The sequence below is a fragment of the Engystomops pustulosus genome, chromosome 2 (assembly GCF_040894005.1).
Source record: "Engystomops pustulosus chromosome 2, aEngPut4.maternal, whole genome shotgun sequence".
Lineage (NCBI taxonomy): Eukaryota > Metazoa > Chordata > Amphibia > Anura > Leptodactylidae > Engystomops > Engystomops pustulosus.
The window spans coordinates 9,260,012-9,274,559 of NC_092412.1; the positions used below are offsets into that span (position 1 = coordinate 9,260,012).

Sequence of the window (14,548 nt, forward strand, 5' to 3'; positions counted from 1 at the left end):
TTATCTAGTACAGACTACCCCCTTGCTTACCTGCCACGTACGTTTTAGTTCTGGTTAACCCGTAAAGGGTACGATAATGTCACCTTTCCAGGTGTTACACACGGTTAACTGTTTTGTTTTATGTAAGTTGCTTGCTACTATAATGTATATTATTGTCCAATGGCGCTAGATATATTGTCTTGGAATGTGAGAGGGATGGGAGAGACCAGGAGACGTAATATGATATTTGCTTATGTTAGGAGTCATTCCCCTAAAATTATATGCCTTCAAGAAACCCATCTCACCCCCCAAACCACACATTGGCTGCAAAAGCCCTGGATACAATGGGCTGCCCATTCGACTTACACATCACACTCTAGAGGGGTGTCTGTCCTTGTCCACCGGGCGGTTCGGTGGGAACTGGGGACAATAAGAGCAGATACAGAAGGCAGATACCTTTTCATTCATGCCTGGGTTAACTGTGTGCCTGTGGTAATAATAGCTATCTATAACCCGCCAGCCTCCTCTCTGGAGATCTTATGCGAGGCAGCTCATTTTGCTGCAGCTTACCCCAATGCGACAGTATTGTGTATGGGAGACCTAAATCTTTTATTGGATCCTAGACAAGATAAACTCTGGCCCCCTGGTACGCAACTCCCTGACTCAAGTGTCACCCCGCTCCAACGTCTTCTCCTTGAAATGGGATGGCATGATTTGTGGCGCATTCGCCATCCTCACACTAAAGAATTTACCTGTTATACTCCGGGCAGAAACTCTCTCTCGCGGATCGACTATATAATTGGTAACAACTTAGCTCATGTCTGGGCTACCTCGATAGTCCATCTCCCTAGGGGCATTTCTGATCACTCCCCGATCTTAGCCACTATACAATGCACTCCCCAACCCCCGAACAACAGCATGAGGAAGGTGCACCCTTTTTGGCTCTCGCTGATTACAGAGGGAGACCAAACCCCGAGTCGCCTAGCGGAGTTTATTGAGACCAATGACTCATCATTTAGTCCTTCATCATATTGGGAGGCGCTTAAGGGATGCCTTAGAGATTGCCTACAACACGCCATTAAAAAGGTCAAGCGGGCCACAACATTAGAGGAGAAGGAATTGGCTAATAGGTGCACGAACCTGGAGGCAACATACATAGCGGATCCCTCTGATACCAACAGGAATGAATGGTTGAACGCAGGGAGGAAATATATGCTCTGCTTGTATGAGAAACAGAAGAGACGCACATTTTTCACACAACAGAAGTACTTTGAGCATGGTAATCAGTCCAGCAGCTTGTTGGCCCACCTTATACACCAGAATAATGCCTCCCCGACGATTTTAAGGGTCAGGAGCCTGGACGGGACAATACACACGGACAACCCCGCTATACTGACAACATTCACCGACTTTTATAGAGACCTGTACAGTACACGGTGTGATAAGACTCAATTAGAACTTAAGGACTATCTGAAAGACCTAACATTCCCGCGACTGTCGGATGAGCAAAGACAGGGACTAGATGCCCCGATCACACTGACTGAATTACAAGAGGCCCTAACAACTATGGCTAAGGGGAAAGCAGCCGGCCCGGATGGCCTCCCAGTGGAAGTCCTGGTTCAGTACCAAGAACAGCTGCTACCCGCCCTACTAGAGGTACTACAATGCTCTCTAGATAGGGGTAGTCTCCCGGCCTCCTTTTATAACGCCAATATCGTCCTAATCCTTAAACCAGATAAGGATCCAACAGAGTGTGGGTCCTACAGACCCATATCTCTCCTAAATTCTGATTATAAACATCCTCACTAAAGTATTAGCCTCTAGGTTGAACCGAGTTATCACAAGTCTCATACATACCGATCAGGCTGGCTTTATGCCGGGACGAAGCACGTCAGACAACCTAAGACGGGCCCAGATACTGACGCAAATTGGAGTAGCTGGGAAAAACGATTGGGCCTTGGCGTCTCTTGACGCCGCTAAGGCCTTTGACTCGGTAGAGTGGCCATTTCTACTAGCGGCGCTTGAATGTTTTGGTATTGGACAGACTTTTATCAAGTGGGTCTCGCTGTTGTATGAGTCCCCTAGTGCTTCCATATCACTTAATGGACAGACATCCTCCAGCTTTGAACTTGGGAGGGGCACTCGACAGGGATGTCCCCTGTCGCCCCTTCTTTTTGCCCTGGCCATAGAGCCTTTGGCTATACGCATTCGTAATGACCCCATATACAAAGGTATGGTATTGGCAGAGAGGGAGGAGAGACTAGCTTTATACGCCGATGACCTTCTGTTGTTGATGTCTGAACCAGACATATCCCTTCCAAGAGCTATCCAATTGATAGATGACTTTGGAGCATTTTCTGGACTTCTCATCAACTGGTCCAAGTCTAATGTCATGTTTATATCGCCTGAGAGAATTAACACTTCACAATATGTCTGCAATCTGGAGGTGTCTGACAGATTTAAATACTTAGGAATTGTCATAACCAAAGAGTCTGCTAAAGCACTAGATTTAAATGTTAACCCTCTCTTAAATTTATTCAAAGACAAATTCAAGACTTGGTCTAGCCTTCCACTATCAGTACCGGGCAGGATCAATCTGGTTAAGATGGTGGTCTTGCCAAAATGCCTTTATGTTCTGCAGCACATATTTACCCCCGTTCCACATTCCTTTTTTAAAGCCTTAGATTCCCTGTTCATAAAATTTATATGGGGGTCTTCCAGAGCCAAGTTGCAGTTGGGCAAATTACAACGCCCCAAGGATTTAGCAGGCATGGCAATGCCGAACATTTTCTTATATTATTTAGCGGGCCAACTTAAATTCCTGGGTCCATGGTTAGGACATGAATGCCCAAACCCTCCGGAGCTACATCTGGCAACGCACCTGAATCAGCGATCCTTATGGGGAGTGTTGGAGACCACTAACGCGTTTGATGGGAGGCTCCTTCCAGTACACCGCACGGCGCGGAAAGTATGGAGAGCGGCCAAGAATATTGACCCGATAGATGGCACCATAGCCCAAACACCGTTATGGGATAACCCCTCCCTCCCACACCTAGGAGAATTACAGGAGAGCCATTTTTGGTCTGGGTTGGGGATACACACAATAGCGGATCTATATGTAAATGACACATTTGTTACCTTTGATTCCCTGCGGGAACGTTGTGATTTGTCTCATAGGCAATTTTACAGGTATTTACAACTCAGGCACGCCATATCGGCGCAGTTTCCCAATGCAGGCCTGCGTATTTCCAGGTATCCTTTGATAGGGGTAATCCGATCTCAGGGTCCAGCTGGGCTTGTATCCCTTATCTACTCACACTTGATTAATGCAAAGGCAACCTCTACGCCACTGCAGGCGCTTGAGAGATGGAACACTCTAATGCCTAACTTGGATGCAGAACAATTGGAAGAAGTCTGTCAGTCACACCTACATGTGTCGCCGGGGGTGAATAATAAGATGATACAACTGCACATCATTCACCAAAGTTATCTGACCCCCCTGAGACTATTCAAGATGGGGCGTATATCTGCTCCAGAGTGTCATAGATGTAGGCAGACGCCGGCGGCATTTCATCACATGGTGTGGGAATGCCCCACCATCCAGAAATTTTGGAAGGAGGTGATTGCCTTATTAGCCTTGGTATTAGAGAGGCCCATACCGCATTCCCCAGAGGTATGTCTATTTGGGCTGCTAGATGAGGAGCTTTGGACACACTATGAGAGAATTTTTCTCCGGCAGACCTTATTCTTAGCCAGGAAATCCATTGTTCTAAGATGGATGGACGCTAGACCCCCTACCAGAAGCATGTGGGAAAACTTGATTAATACTGTCATCCCATATGAAAAGGTAGTCTTCAAACACAGGAAGTGCCCTGTTAAATTTCATAAAATATGGGATAGATGGTGTGACTCAGCTGCCACGGCCCCTGATGAACGGGATCTTTCTGAAGCCATCAGAAACTTGGCATAACTCCCAACTGCATATCTAGGAGCCTGAACCCCCAATATATCTCTCACTGACCTGAGGCGCGAAGTCTAATTCTTATACCCTCTCTATCTTAATCTGACCTAACCACTCATTAAAACCTGATAACCCAAACATTAAATACTAAGAGAAGCAAGCGTGTTTTGTTTAGTTAGTGTTAGTATGTTTATTGTTCTATTTGAATGATAATGTCAAGTATTTTTGCATATCGGGCTGCTTGTACAGTGGAATGCTGTTATATGTTACACCTTTTATGAATATTGTATGTATGTAACCTGATTTATGCACTCATTAATAAAACTGAGTTTAAAAAAAAAAAATGTATAAGACAAAAAACAAGTCCTTATTCAGACCGGGGTGTCCTCTGGTCATCTGCAAAAAATGCAGACGTGATGCATCTGGGTTTTTTTTCATGTCCATACGCCATCTGTTTTTTTTCACATATGCAAAAAAAAGCTGATGGGTTCCTAATCTACTTGCCCCGCCCAGTTCGTTGCAACATTTGAATAAAAACACTCTGGATACGCATATGATGTATATGCTGTAAATTTTTTTTGCGGATCGTGGTCCATGAGTTGTTTCTTTGGCAACATTATCACCGCAAGGCAAGTGACTTACACCTCCTCCTCTATCCACCCCCCTGAGAGCCAGCCCTAGTTGGGAAGGGTTCATAACATCACACTGACCCGCAACACCTATCTCCCAGGGCTGAAGTCAGCAACCATTATCCCGACTGGTGTCACGAACATTTCCCTGCAAGTCCTCCCATCCCCCCTTTTTCAGAGGAGCATAGTGGCGGCTCCTGGTTCCCCCGTCAGTACCCTCGGCCTAAGGGTATGGGGCGCAACTGCTCTTTTGGCAGCACAAATAGGATGGACGCCATTCCGTGTGAGGACCTAGTGGATAAGGCCGGCAGCCATTTTGCGGCCTACCACGTGGGCGAGCGGACAAAACGTGTGAAAGTAAGGAAGGTCCGCCATCCTGCGGTCTGCCTTGTGGCGCAGCAGAGACACACGGGGGCCGGAGTGAGTCCTGCTCATTTCGCTGGAGGTCCGGAGATCCCATGCAGCTGTCGCCAGCAACAGTGAGTACCCAGTGAGAGGGAGAAAAGGAAACCCCAAGAATTGGATTTTGATGTGGAGGTGTTGTGCCATGGAAGCCCTGCTCCGGACCCTCAAGCATTATCTGACTAGACACGTGTTGCCATACTGCACAGTGCCGTGGGAGTGCTGCTCCAGCATGGAACGAGTTAACCCCTGTGAAGAATTACTGTAAACAACTATGCAGAAATGATTCAGAGCCTGTGAAAAGCTCACTGGCGGAAGAGCTGACCAGATGTCACCAACTCTGCCCCCCTGTTGGTTGGTGCAAAGCAAGAGGAAGCCCTGCGAGCTGAGCCATGTGCATACAGCATGGCGCAGAAGGAAGAACATGACCTGACGGATGAAGAGATAAATTCACAGCTCTCTCCTCTGTTGGGAGCTTGTCGATATCCTCCCAGCGGAAGTCTTGAGGTGGTTCCCAGTGCTGAAACCCCCAAAGAGCGGGCGTATACCAGGGTGCCCTGAGCACCACCATTGCCGCCTTCACCCACGTGGGCCAGGCTTGCCTGGATGGAACTGGAGCAAGGGCCGTTTCATCAGCTGTTGTTGAGGAAGCTCTGGGAGGTGGCTGTGACTCTGAAGGAGGTGGTTCCAACACCGAAGCCTGTGGTAGTGCCTGAGGTCGGATCCGTCCAGCGGCTGGTGCAGCAAGTGTTTCCAGCGGTGCCTGGCTAGAAGTGCCCCGAGGAAGAGGTGCGGTGCTGTGGAAGTCAAAGCCGTCGCGAGGTTTGGAGCAGCTGAAAACCCGCCAGACAGAGGCAGGCTGCTACGTGTCCGATGAGTCCATGGCTGAGTGCTGGGCTGGAGTAAACCGGTCTTCCGGTGTCATGGCTGGGTTTGACACCCAAAGGGGGTTCGGGTTCATCAGTGAAGACGGGACATACCAGGAGGTACTTGTGTCCTGGCAGTCCGTGAAGCTGTCAGGCCTACCAGAAGCGTTGCACAATTTAAAGCTCGGAGAGAGAGTGACCTTCTCCTAAAAAATCCCAAAGGGTTACTGGGACCCTGGAGTCCTTCGGTTCAACGATCCCGGGCACTTGGCCTACAGCCTGGATGATGAAGAAACTGGGAAAGCAGATCATCCCCTTCCAAGGCCGCTCTCACCTACACCCTCTGGGAACATGGCATCAGGGAATGGCAAAGCAGCTGTGAATGTGGTGGTCAGCCACACCGCAGCCCAAGTCACAGTGTCGGTAGTGTCGCAGTGTCTCCGCAGCAGAAGAGGGTGTAGCAGGGGCTCCTGGTCCTTCTTCCAGAGAAGCACTGCCGGAAGCCACAAGTGAGACCAGACCACCAGATGTGCTGGAGCATGAGAAGCCGTGAGAAGCAGTGAGAAAGAGGAAAGTAAGGCCGGGGAAGTTTCTGATGTTCCTGAAGCTATAGGTGGTGACCTCCCTTAAGGGGCCAATGCCCTGATAAAAGGTACTTTTTGATGTTGTCTGTATCCCAGTTGGGCTGTGCCCTAATCGCCCTCTGTTTCAAAGCTATGTTTGCAACATTTAAGGGACTGTGCCCTCAGCAGAGTGCAAAGAACTATGTAATCCGTTGAGTGATTGTTCTAATTCTGGGAGCCCTTGGCCTGCTCCACAGGCCAAGGAGGATTGAAAGAGACTCCCCCCGTTCTATGAAAGTTCACAGTTCTCAGGAATGGCGGTATGGTCTATTCTACCAACCACAACAGTATTGCAAAAACAGCTAGCACAGCAATGAAATACGGTCTGCGTGCTCTGCACTGTGCCCAGAGACAAAGTTAGTTAGGTGGTTTTTGGCTGTCATCCACACCCAGGACCTAGAAATAGGGAAAATATTGTGATTATGAGTATTGTATTCTTTTTCAGGCAAAAGGACTCTTATTGTGGTAACTGCTATGAAAAGCACTTTTATTGTGATTTTATGCAACATTTTATGCCAAAGATGTATACCCGTTGGGCCGAAATATGCCAATGTGAATCTTGAACTGAGATATTAATTCCCCCCCCCCCCCCTATGTTTCAAACATAGCTTTGAAACATTGGGGGGCATTTACTAAGGGCCCGATTCGCGTTTTCCCGACGTGTTACCCGAATATTTCCGATTTGCGCCGATTTTCCCTGAATTTCCCTGGGATTTAGGCGCACGCCATCGGATTGTGGCGCATCGGCGCCGGCATGCACGCAACGTAAATCGGGCCGAACGAAAACCCGACGGATTCGGAAAAACCGCCGCATTTTTTTGTCGTGAAAATTGCACTTACCTTCACTCAGCCCGGCTCGGTGTATTCCAGTGCGTTCCGATGCTCTTCAGCTCTGCGAGGTCGGAGGAACTACCTTAATAAATCCCGGCCGGACCCGAATCCACCGCAGAGAGCGCGCTGCTGGATCGCGAATGGGCCGGGTAAGTAAATCTGCCCCATTGTGTCCGCGCTGCACCGAGGAGGGTTGGTCCATGCACCCTGCATGGCGCACGTGTTCAATCTGGTTGTCAACAGGTTCCTGAAGTCTTCCACCCATCTGCAAGACATTGTAAAAATGGCCAGGAAACTGTGCATGCACTTCAGCCATTCTTACAAAGCCAAGCACACCCTCCTCTAGTCGCAGCGGCAGAACGGTCTCCCCCCAACTTAGGCTGATATGCAATCTTTCCACCCATTGGAATTCCAGCCTCCATTTGTTAGACCGCCTCTATGAACAGAGAAAAGCCATTGTTTTTTGATGATGCAAGCGGACAGGAGTACTACCCTGTGTAACTTTGATGTCAGCCACTGGCAGCTCATGCGTGACAGCTGCTGTTTGCTCAGACCCTTTGAAGATGCCACGTTATTAGTCAGGCACTGGAGAAGTGGCGAATACATCTCATCGCCACATGATTGCGGTGGGGGCTGAACTTGAGGAGGAGGACGACGACATTGGAGCACAATCAGAGTCTGTTGAAATTTGTGTTTTTTCTACTCAGGTGACAGGAGAGAAGGAGCACGAGCATCCGGAGGAGGCAGATGACGAGGCGGATGACCCAGAAGCACCGTGGCAGTGTACAGTGGAGTTGGAGGTCTCAGAGTCACTTGTGCAGATGGCCCGCAACATTCGGCATAGGGATGAGTTTTGGCTCTCCATCCTCTTGGACCCTCGCTACTGGTCCAAAATGGGTACCTTTTTTCCAGCTGCCGAGAGGGAGGAAAAACTGGCATACTATAGAGAAATACTGTGCAGACAGTTGGCCGCTGCCTATGTGCGCCATTTTGTCCATTCTCTGTCATGTCTGACCAGGGGATTCCTGGCAGTCATCGGTCACATACTACTGCCACGGCTGCTGTGTGGAGATCGGGGGTAGGAGCAGTGGCTGCTCCATCAGCAGCAGCTTAAGTCTGGAGTACTTAATGATCAGCTTCCTTGACCAAACTAGTGAGGAGGGTAGCCAACACCAGCAGCAGGACAAGGAGCAGACCCTGCACCAACAGGTGGTGGCCTAATTGGACAGCACACTACCATTCCAGGTAGAGGATCTCTTCAACTACTGGGCAGCCAAACTTGATGCTTGGCCGCAACTTGCAGAGTTTGCAGTAGAGAAGCTGTCCTACCCGGCCAGTAGTGTGGCATCAGAGCGGCTGTTCAGTGCGGTGGGGACCACCGATTCCCTAGGTGAACCCGCTTCTTCACCTGTAATGTGGAGAGACTGACCTTTGTCAAGATGAATCAGGCGTGGATCGGCCAGGATTTCAACACAGCAATGACTTATGCATCAGATTAGATCAGCGATGACGCCTCTCCCAAACGTTGAGAAATGAGTTTGGATTCTAACTACCTGCCTCAGCCACTGTTCTGATGCCACACATCTGCTGCCAGTTGCTCCATCTGCCTTCCACTATCTTTACCAGGGACTGGAATTGTCACCCACCTCCAAATTCTGTCATTTTGCCACTTTCTGACCTCCTTCTGTTGCTGCTGGCACATCCACACTTTGTCATTGTGCCACTCTGTGGCCTACCATGCTGCTGACAGCTCCAGAATTTGTCATTGTGCCACTCTCTGACCTCATGCTGCCTTTTGCCACCTCCACATTTTGTCATTGTGCCACTCTCTGACCTCATGCTGCTGCTGCTGCTACCTCCACACTTTTTCATTGTGCCACTCTGACATCATGAAACTGCCACCTCTACACTTTGTCATTGTGCCACTCTCTGACCTCATGCTGCTGCCACCTCCACACTTTGTTATTGTGCCACTCTGTGGCCTGCCACGTTGCTACCAGCTCCAGGATTTGTCATTGTGCCACTCTCTGACCCCATGCTACTGCTGCTTCCACCTCCACACTTTGTCATTGTGCTACTCTGTGGCCTACCATGTTGCTGCCACCTCCATTGTCATTGTGCCACTCCACGGCCTACTCATGCTGCTGCCAACTTACCTCTGTCTCCCTGGAACACTCTGTGATTTCCATGATGCGGTTTTCACCCTACAAAACTCTACGACGTTGCCACTATGTTTGGTTTTCCCCTTCATTTCATCTGTCAGAAGGAATGAAAAGCTTCAGGATTGATAGCCAAAAGCAGGAGTGGATACAGAACACAGAGGACATGCAAATATCCCATTTACTGGTCATCTCTGTTTTGGATCAACTCCTGTTTGTTTTTGGCTTTAACAATACTGATAGATTATTGACTGATTGAAATTGGACACTGACGGATGAAATGAAAGGCAAAGTGATCAGTGACGTCAATGCAGAATTACTGCCGACACTCTCCACTCTTTTGGGGGGGGGGGTGTTTCTACATGTATCCACGTTTAACAGAACAGGTTGTGTCGTCATCTAAGGAATCATCTGATGTCAGTGTAAAAAGAGTCCACTTTTTCATGTTATAGTGGGATCTTGGCCCTCAGCTCAGTCCTTTTGAGCTGGCACAGACGTTACCTTGTCAGGCTGCGTTCCTGCTTCACTTATTTAGTGAAGTTGGCCCCTGTAAGTGCACATGGAATTGAAGAATGAAGCATTTCTAAGAGCGGGGGCTGTCGTGTGTGTCATACTAAAACACAGCGTTGTTTGAAGCCCAAACCAAGCTTGCTATGCATATGTAATTCGTTATGATTCCATTCGGGTCAAATCAAATTTTTCTGAAAAGTTCAGCTAACTCAGCGAATCAAAGTTTTGAAAAATTCACCCATCTCTATGTACTATGCCTAGTTTGCACTGACCTTTTGTTAGGCCTTTCAGCGGAAGAAAGAGATTGTAATGAAACGACTTTATATCTGTAAATTGGAAATGTAACACCTAAATTTAAATGTTGGGTTCCTAAACCAAAGAATTATCTGATGAGTGATAGGCAAGAAGGGTCGCTGGTATTGATATGGGATGTTCTTACTGGTACTGGCTGCGGATCAGGGTATCAGTCCCTAGGCCTCAGTAGTTTTACAGCCTGTGGCAAACTGAGTCTGTTGTTTGGCCTTCATGATGGACAACCCCAACCTCAATGCCCAAGGGTTCAGCAACTGTAGAGAATCAGGGATACAGTGATGCTAGAAGCCTCTCCCGACCGGATTCATGGATGCCTACCCGCTGGAAGGGATATTAGATCCAGGTAAAGTTCATTTGAGGCCATTAATACGCAGGAACCATGGAATGTGTTATTGTGCAGCAAGGATAACCTATACTACCTTATACAATTGCTAAGTTCTATGCAAGGTTGAACCCACCCACATTAATTGGAAAACTGTAACGTATGTGAATGTGTAAAAGTTGTGCAAGGACGTACTCCATTTTAAGTCCCCGGGAATGTAGCACCCTCCACTTTGTGTAAAATGTCGGGTCTTACAGCTATGGCAAAGTACTGTGTATATACCTTGAATTGTTGTTTAATAAAGAAAGGGGCCAGCCTACCAAAGTGAGAGAGTATTGAAGAATTGTGAAGAATTGAAGAAGAGTTAAGAGTGAGTCTGGAGTTGAGAGAGAACGAGTTGAAAGTCTGCAGTGAGAGGCAGAGGAGTGAGGTGTCAGAAGTGAGTGTGAGCGAGGAGGGAGTGAAGTCAGTCTGCGGGAGCAGTCAGAGGGAACACCAGCCATTGAAGCATGTCTTAGAGAAGACAGGCCCGAGGCCTGGGTCTCAGAGGAGCTGCAAGCAGAGGTTGTGCCGGTAATAAGAGGAGTTCAGTGAAGCTGAGGAACAAGCAAGAATCATAATAGCTAACCAAGGTGGCCGCATCCCTACAGTTCAAGTTCAAATGAAAGTGTATGAGTAGTTTCTTTGGGGTCGTTATCACCGAGGTAAGTGACTTACACCTCCTCCTCCATCTAGCCCCTGGGAGCCAGCCCTAGTCGGGAAGGGTTCATAACATCACGCTGACCCGCAACACCCAGGGCTGAAGTCAGCAACCATTATCCCAACCGGCGTCACGAAAAGTCCTTTTCTAACCCCGCCCTCTTTTTTTAGGGGAGTGTAGAGGCGGCCCCATGTTCCCCGACAGTACCCTCGGACGAAAAAGACGGGAAAAAATGAGTCCGTTTGCCATCCACAAAAAAAGGATAGCGCGCGGACATTGAAAGCTCCCGTCTACATGAGCGCTGAGTTATACTATTTAGTGTAGTATTTATATTATCATTACCAGGACAACCAGCACATCCCATATACTGCACTAAAGCTTCTCCCGGCCAATCACTGGTGACCGTTACTGATCGCATGTGTTTCAATGGAAATGCAAATGTGCAACATCCCCCACCGGGGCCTATCTTTTCCAGGGGCCTGGAGGAAGCCAGGGCCCAGAATACCGGAGTGGCTGGTGGTTGCGCCCTAGGCACGCTAGTGTCACGGTGCTTGGTATGGGGACTGGAGGACTGTCCCACAGCCTGGCAGGTCTCCAGCGGGTGGTGTGTGCAAGAAATTAGATGAGGGAGAGGCTGTGGTACTGGTTCTCCCTGGGGCAACCCTTAGATTCTGTAATATGAGTCCCTGTATGATAGATGGGGCGCCCTTAATGGTGATAAAGCCGTAGCAGGGACCAGACGAAGGCAATGTTGTGCATAAAAGTAACTTACAGTTCTTTATTCGAACCAACAGCAGCAATAAGCCAAACGATTCTGTACAAAGGCAGATTACTGGAGTGATCTTGGAGAGGGAACCTCAGGAGTTGGGTCACCAGCCTGGATGCAGATGCAGGCTGGGATGTAGCTGTGTCCAATGCTGGAAGCTGCAGCTTTAATCCTGGGTATGGTTCAGTATCAGCCCTGATGGTGGACTGACACAGTATCTCTCACTATGTGCTCTGTAGATGATCTCCTCAGGTCTGTGCTAGGAGCAGACCTGGTCACTAAGACAGCTGGTATCTTCCTGTCCAGAGGCTCTGGAACTCTCTCTCTTTACTCTTTTAACTCCTCCCCTGACTAAGGGTTTAGTTAATACCTGGTCAGGTGATGGCTCACTCCCCAATCACACACCAGTTCACAATTAAGTGCATTGGGGCATATCATTGGATGATAACATTAACAGTCAAATCAGCTTAACCCTTGCCTATCCAGGCAGTATCTACCGCTGCAAATTACCTCTATATGTACTGGATGGTACAAGGGGCTTTTCGCAACTACTCCTCTGCCCATGCATTGGCAGGGATGTTGCAAATGCAATCAGGCTGAGCCCCGCCCCCAAACCTTTCCAATGCATTTCTAAACGGAATGTAAATGTGACCGCACCCTAAACATTGAGATAATACGTTTTCTTTTCTTGAAAGTATGGGAATCGAGTATTGTAATACTTTTCTGAGTATTGTATCGCACTCAAAATTAGCAGCGCCTCCTGCTGGGAGAACTCCCCCATCTCCTACTGGTCCAGCACCCGCCCTGCGAGCCCCGTGTGACCCTCTCCCTCCTCAGCTTCTTCCTGTGTCACCATCACCTCATCCGTCTCGACCTGAAGTGTTTCCTCCTGCAGGGAATGGACGGGGATGGTAGAGCTGACAAAGCGGGGACCACAAATGTCCCTCATGGAGGCCGCTCAGTGGTGAAGAGCCGCCGCCGCTCACTACTACCCGGGCATCTGCACCGCAGCTCACACTGTTATATATACATAACCAGCGCCCCGCCCCCACTAATCACATGATCTATTACATCATCACAGGTCCTTCATCCACCACTTCTACTCTATACACATGTACACCCCGCCCCTCAGTGACATCACACTCCCCGGGTCACATGACTAGTGGATAGAGAGGAGGCCCCGCCCCTACAGTGACATCACACTCCCCGGGTCACATGACTAGTGGATAGTGAGCAGGAGACCTGTGTGAGGTAGAGATTGTCCTGCACTGAGGAGAGAAGAGGTGAGTGACCAGAGGAGGGACTATAACTCTCAGCATCCTCCAGGAGCACACACACTATATGGAGGGACTACAACTCCCAGCATGATCCAGGAGCACACACACTATATGAAGGGACTACAACTCCCAGCATGCTCCAGGAGCACACACACTATATGGAGGAACTACAACTCCCAGCATGCTCCAGGAGCACACACACTATATGGAGGGACTACAACTCCTAGCATGCTCCAGGAGCACACACTATATGGAGGTACTACAACTCCCAGCAGGCTCCAGGAGCACACACACTATATGGAGGGACTACAACTTCCAGCATGCACCAGGAGCACACACACTATATGGAGGGACTACAACTCCCAGCATGCACCAGGAGCATACACACTATATGGAGGGACTACAACTCCCAGCATGCTCCAGGAGCACACACACTATATGGAGGGACTACAACTCCCAGCATGCTCCAGGAGCACACACACTATATGGAGAGACTATAACTCCCAGCATGCTCCAGGAGCACACACACTGTATGGAGGGACTACACCTCCCAGCATGCTCCAGGTCCCTCCATGTGGGGTCCAGTATGTGCTATTAGTGAGGAGCGGCACAGTCCAGCGCCATCACTCCTCCCTCAGTCCAGTGACCTCCCCTCCAGTGTCTGGAGAATCCCCATCTGTCACATCACACATGTCATGGACACAATTGCTTCATATAGAGTTTGCTCTTAGTTCTTGTCATGTTTCCTCAGGTTCTATAGATCCAGGACTCCCAGAGGTTTCTCCTAAAGATGATCCTTTCCATCAATGATCCACCAGGGATCCGGGAGAAGGACAGAGAGCAGATGGCGGCCAGGATCCTGGAGCTCACCCTGGAGATGATCTCCTTGATAACCGGAGAGGTGAGAGTCTCCCAGGACACGGCTCTTATCTCTAGGAATAACAGCGGGAAATGACTGGAGAGGTGAAGGATTCTTAGGATCTATGTAGTGATCAGTGTCTCCCCATACACAGGATTACACAGTAGTGAAGAAGTCGTCTGGTGAGTGTGTGACCCCCCGTGTGTCAGGAGGATGGACCCAGAGCCCCATCACCGAGCCTCCACCTCATTCACTGATACATGAGCAGAAGATCCTAGAACTTACCTCCAGGATCACTGAGCTGCTGAGCGGAGAGGTGAGCGCTGCCGGGAATGCTGGGACATTGTACAAT

At 49.1% G+C, this 14,548-nt stretch overlaps 1 protein-coding gene across 1 annotated transcript in view; it reads left to right on the plus strand.

The window, feature by feature from the left end:
* LOC140116870 (uncharacterized) overlaps nucleotides 1–14,548 on the plus strand; it is a 401,113-nt gene that overhangs the window by 380,801 nt on the left and 5,764 nt on the right. Inside the window, 5 exon segments of the mRNA XM_072133304.1 lie at nucleotides 938–1,732; nucleotides 1,791–3,231; nucleotides 4,671–5,048; nucleotides 5,507–5,676; nucleotides 6,906–6,925. Of these exon segments, the coding sequence (XP_071989405.1) occupies nucleotides 938–1,732; nucleotides 1,791–3,231; nucleotides 4,671–5,048; nucleotides 5,507–5,676; nucleotides 6,906–6,925 (2,804 nt within the window).